The sequence below is a fragment of the Charadrius vociferus genome, unplaced genomic scaffold (genome assembly GCF_000708025.1).
Source record: "Charadrius vociferus isolate BGI_N301 unplaced genomic scaffold, ASM70802v2 scaffold1225, whole genome shotgun sequence".
NCBI lineage: Eukaryota > Metazoa > Chordata > Aves > Charadriiformes > Charadriidae > Charadrius > Charadrius vociferus.
In genome coordinates, this window is record NW_009648336.1 from 246,505 (window position 1) to 250,317 (window position 3,813).

Below are 3,813 nucleotides of genomic sequence, written 5' to 3' on the forward strand. Positions count from 1 at the left end.
CCTCCCTTCCCCCACCCCGCCGCGGTGTGACTCGCCGCCGTGCCGGGCGACACGTCCCTCCCCGCCCTGGGGAGGGTGGGGGGGCTGCCCGCCGCTGCCACCCCCCGGAGCCGCCTCACCCCCCGGGTGCCTCCCGCCGTGTGCCACGTTAGCTGCCGGCTGCCCGCGGGGAGAGCTGCCACGGCTTCCCCGGAGTTGTCACAGCCCCGGGAGGAAACCTTGGAACGACGCACACCGGCCCCCGGCGGGGGGAGGCTGGTCCCCGAGCAGCTCCCCGGGCTGAAAAGGTGCCTGGAGACAAAAACCGGGCTGGAGACAGGGCCTGGAGGTGCCTTCTCCCTGCTGGGAGGGGAAAAAAATACCCCACAATTAGGCAAAGGTATCAAAGGATTGAAAGCTGTGATCCCCTTATGTAATCGTAGATATTCTTGAAAACTAATCGAGGGTACCGAGCCTAAAGTAGAATATTAAGAGTGTTAGGAGAGCTGTTAGTTAAAACTCAACCAAAAGATTAAACAATCCTGAGAGATGCTGGGGAGAAAATACCCGAATGGGGGTGACTGGTGTAGAGTGATGGAAACTCAGGATACCAGTCTGCCTCGTTTAAAGGAAGGCATGGCTAGAGCTCGTATGAGGACTGTGAAAGGAGCATTAGAATTTGTTTTAGAAAGCCATTTTCATACTTGACTGCAGTTCAAAGATTATTTTTTTTCAGGAGGACCAAGTGCGCACAAACATCACTCTGAAATATATTCTCAACTGCGAAATGTAGGCAACCATTACGTGCTGCCTTTCATTTGGCACCAGGTGTAATTGTATAAAGGATTATCATTGCACACTTCTGAACAGGGTGCTTAAAGGCTCATTTGCAAGGGTAATTAGGAATACGTAGCTCTACAATCATTCTGAGATAAAATATCTAACACTAGTACTAAAGAAAAGTGTCTCAAAGAGCCTAAAATAATGGATTGAATACTCATCTAATTGAGAGAGTTATTTTAATTGTTTTTTTTAACAAAACTTTGCAGTTGCTGTGCTTACTAATGCCTTCCAGCATATAATATTTGACCTATATGGTCATTCAGTGCTTTTTCTAATACGGATTATTCATCACAAGTTCCAAGCTCATATAAAAAAAAGAAAAATTAAACTCTGGACGAAGGGTGCAAAATGGTGGATTATTTTGTACATGTTTATTCTGATTTGCAAATGGCTGCTGGCACTCACAGACAGGACGATTGTGAAAATTTCCCTAAGGGCCTCGATTGCTGCATCTGCTGAGATGACGCAACTCAAGAGTGAGCCTGCAGGGTGAAGGATGGTGCAGAGGGAGGGGCCAGGCAGCACAGCCTTTGCTCTTCATACAGGAGAAGGTTTATTTGCTTAAGCAAGCTTAAATGGATGGGGTGAAACTTCACTTGCATACAAGAAATATGTTTCGTATCTTCAGAGAATCCTCTTTAACCCTCTGAACAACTGAACTTTGCCGTGCAGTGTAAAATTGCTCTGAAGAATTTGCCAGAAAGGCTTGTAGGTTTTCAAATAACCAGGTGTGGTCCCCGAGTTAAAACAGGCGAGGCTGCTGCTGCGAGTGGTGAAAACATTTGAGGTGGTGACATCTGTGAGACTATTCCATGTAATTTTCTGACCTCAAGCCAAGAGTGCTGATGCAAAGGTCTAAGGTAATTAGGGCCCTATATCACAGAGGAAAATGATCCCTAGCTTGCTGGGCCAGTATACTCACCATAACGAAAAGGGGATCTTGAATATCCGATAGCAGAATGGTTCTCCTGAGATCGGGTCAAGTGTGCCGCTGCCTTGGTACAGAAATACACCTTGCTCATTTCAAGCAGAGAGTATTTTCATCTCCCAAGTTTTTCCCTCAAAATACTGCAGTAGTAGCTGTCTGGGCGGGAGGCAGTGTTCCTGTCCCTGGTCTGGAGGTTCCTTTGTCTGTTACATCCCATGGTTGCAGCGGGAGGAGATCCCTTGGCCTAGGTTTGGGGTTTTTTTTTCTTTAAAAAAATCTTGCCATGTTCAAAACCTAGAATTCACAGGGCTTTGTCTAACGCTGCTGGTTTGCGTTGCTAACTGTGATCCCTTTCTAGTTCCAGGGTTCCCTTCAATTGCTGTAGTAACCTGGGTCCGGGGCCTCGGTGGTGCTCCTGATGTCCCTCACCCACCCCTGAAGATCCCAGGTGGGCGAGGGAATAGTCAGAGGGATCACAATCTTTCAGCTAATTTATTTTATTCGGTGAGTATGAATAATAATAAGTAGCTTGCTGTGGTGAGTTTGAATGAGTTTCTTGCCCCAAGCCTCTTAATAGGAGTTATCCCTGCTCCAAAATGAATTGGAAATAACTTTGCACGTATTACTGCTACAGGATAATCGGCTGAATGTAACAGAAGAACTAACATCTAATAACAGGACAAGAATTCTGAATGTCCAGTCAAGGCTTACAGATGCCAAACACATTAGTTGGAGAGCAGTGCTGAACAACAACAACCTCTATATAGAGATTCCCAGTGGTGCTCTGCCTGAAGGGAGCAAAGACAGGTACGTACAATAAACTGCAGCTGCGGTTTAACTTGTCTCCATCTTGAAGGCCTATCAGTAGGGTGGAATAACACTTTACCGTTGTTGTTTGCTTCCGTTGTTCTGAAAGTTGAAGTCTAATTACGGTGCTTGATGCTGTCTTGGAAGAGGCTGCAACTAAGTGATCCTGATTTGAGTGCGGCTTCTACCTGTTTAGTCAGGCAGAACCACCCAAAAGCTCTGTGATTTCAGGCTGTGTTCCCAGGTACTGGGTGGATACTTTTACGCACTGAAAACACCGGCCTGGTTCTGAGTCTGTCGCTGCAGTTGTCCCTTCAGCTGCAACGGAATACCATGTTTTCTGTCTTCCTGAAGACGTAGTTTTCTGCCCTGGAGTTAAACATAGGGCTCAGGGATTCCCTGTCGGTGTGTCTCCAACCCCGGCCTCTTACACTGCTGAATCCCTGTGCAGATGGGCTCACAGGGCCTTGCTGCCTCCGGATCTCTGAAGGCAGCGCTTGCTCACGTGCATTGAACACCGTGTCTTTTTGTAGTTTTGCAGTTCTTCTGGAGTTTGCTGAAGAACAGCTTCGAGTTGATCATGTGTTCATTTGTTTCCACAAGAACAGAGACGATAGAGGTAGGTGTCCACTCTAGAGTAGTGAATGTGATATTTGAGGTTGGTTTTGGTGGATGCTTTAACTGTTGTTACGGTATCAAATGGATGAAACTTGTTTTCTGCTTTTTTTTTTCTAGCTGCATTGCTCCGTACTTTCAGCTTTTTGGGCTTTGAGATTGTGAGACCAGGGCATCCCCTTGTCCCCAAGAGATCAGATGCTTGCTTCATGGCCTACACGTTTGAGAGAGACTCATCAGAAGAAGAATAGATTGCAATGTTTGCCTCTTAGAGCTTTCTTGTTGTCTATAAAGATGATCTGTAGAAATTTTGTCAACATCTATTACAGTATATATCATAACTCTGTACGAAACGTTGTGACCAACTGCTCTGGTGGTGAGATGTTGAAAATTTCAGACTCCACATCTTTTTCTGGATTTGTGCGCATGTTGTGGTTGTGCAAATAAATGCTCCCTCCAAATTAGCAGTATATTTCTTGAAGTTTAATATTGTGTTTGTGATACTGAAGTATTTGCTTTAATTCTAAATAAAAATTTATATTTTACTTTTTATTGCTGGTTTAAGCTGTTTAAGACTTGCACTCTGAAGAGAGGTGGCTCTGGAACTGCCCCAGCCATTAAAGTTGCAGGTATGGAAAGGC

General features: G+C 45.6%; 1 protein-coding gene across 1 annotated transcript in view; it reads left to right on the forward strand.

Annotated features, from left to right (window-relative positions):
- Positions 1 to 3,813, forward strand: part of OAZ1 (ornithine decarboxylase antizyme 1) — a 33,334-nt gene extending 29,521 nt beyond the window's left edge. Inside the window, 5 exon segments of the mRNA XM_009885056.1 lie at positions 2,109 to 2,166; positions 2,168 to 2,254; positions 2,385 to 2,557; positions 3,091 to 3,176; positions 3,293 to 3,813. Coding sequence (XP_009883358.1) covers positions 2,109 to 2,166; positions 2,168 to 2,254; positions 2,385 to 2,557; positions 3,091 to 3,176; positions 3,293 to 3,423 — 535 coding nt within the window. The 3' untranslated portion in view covers positions 3,424 to 3,813.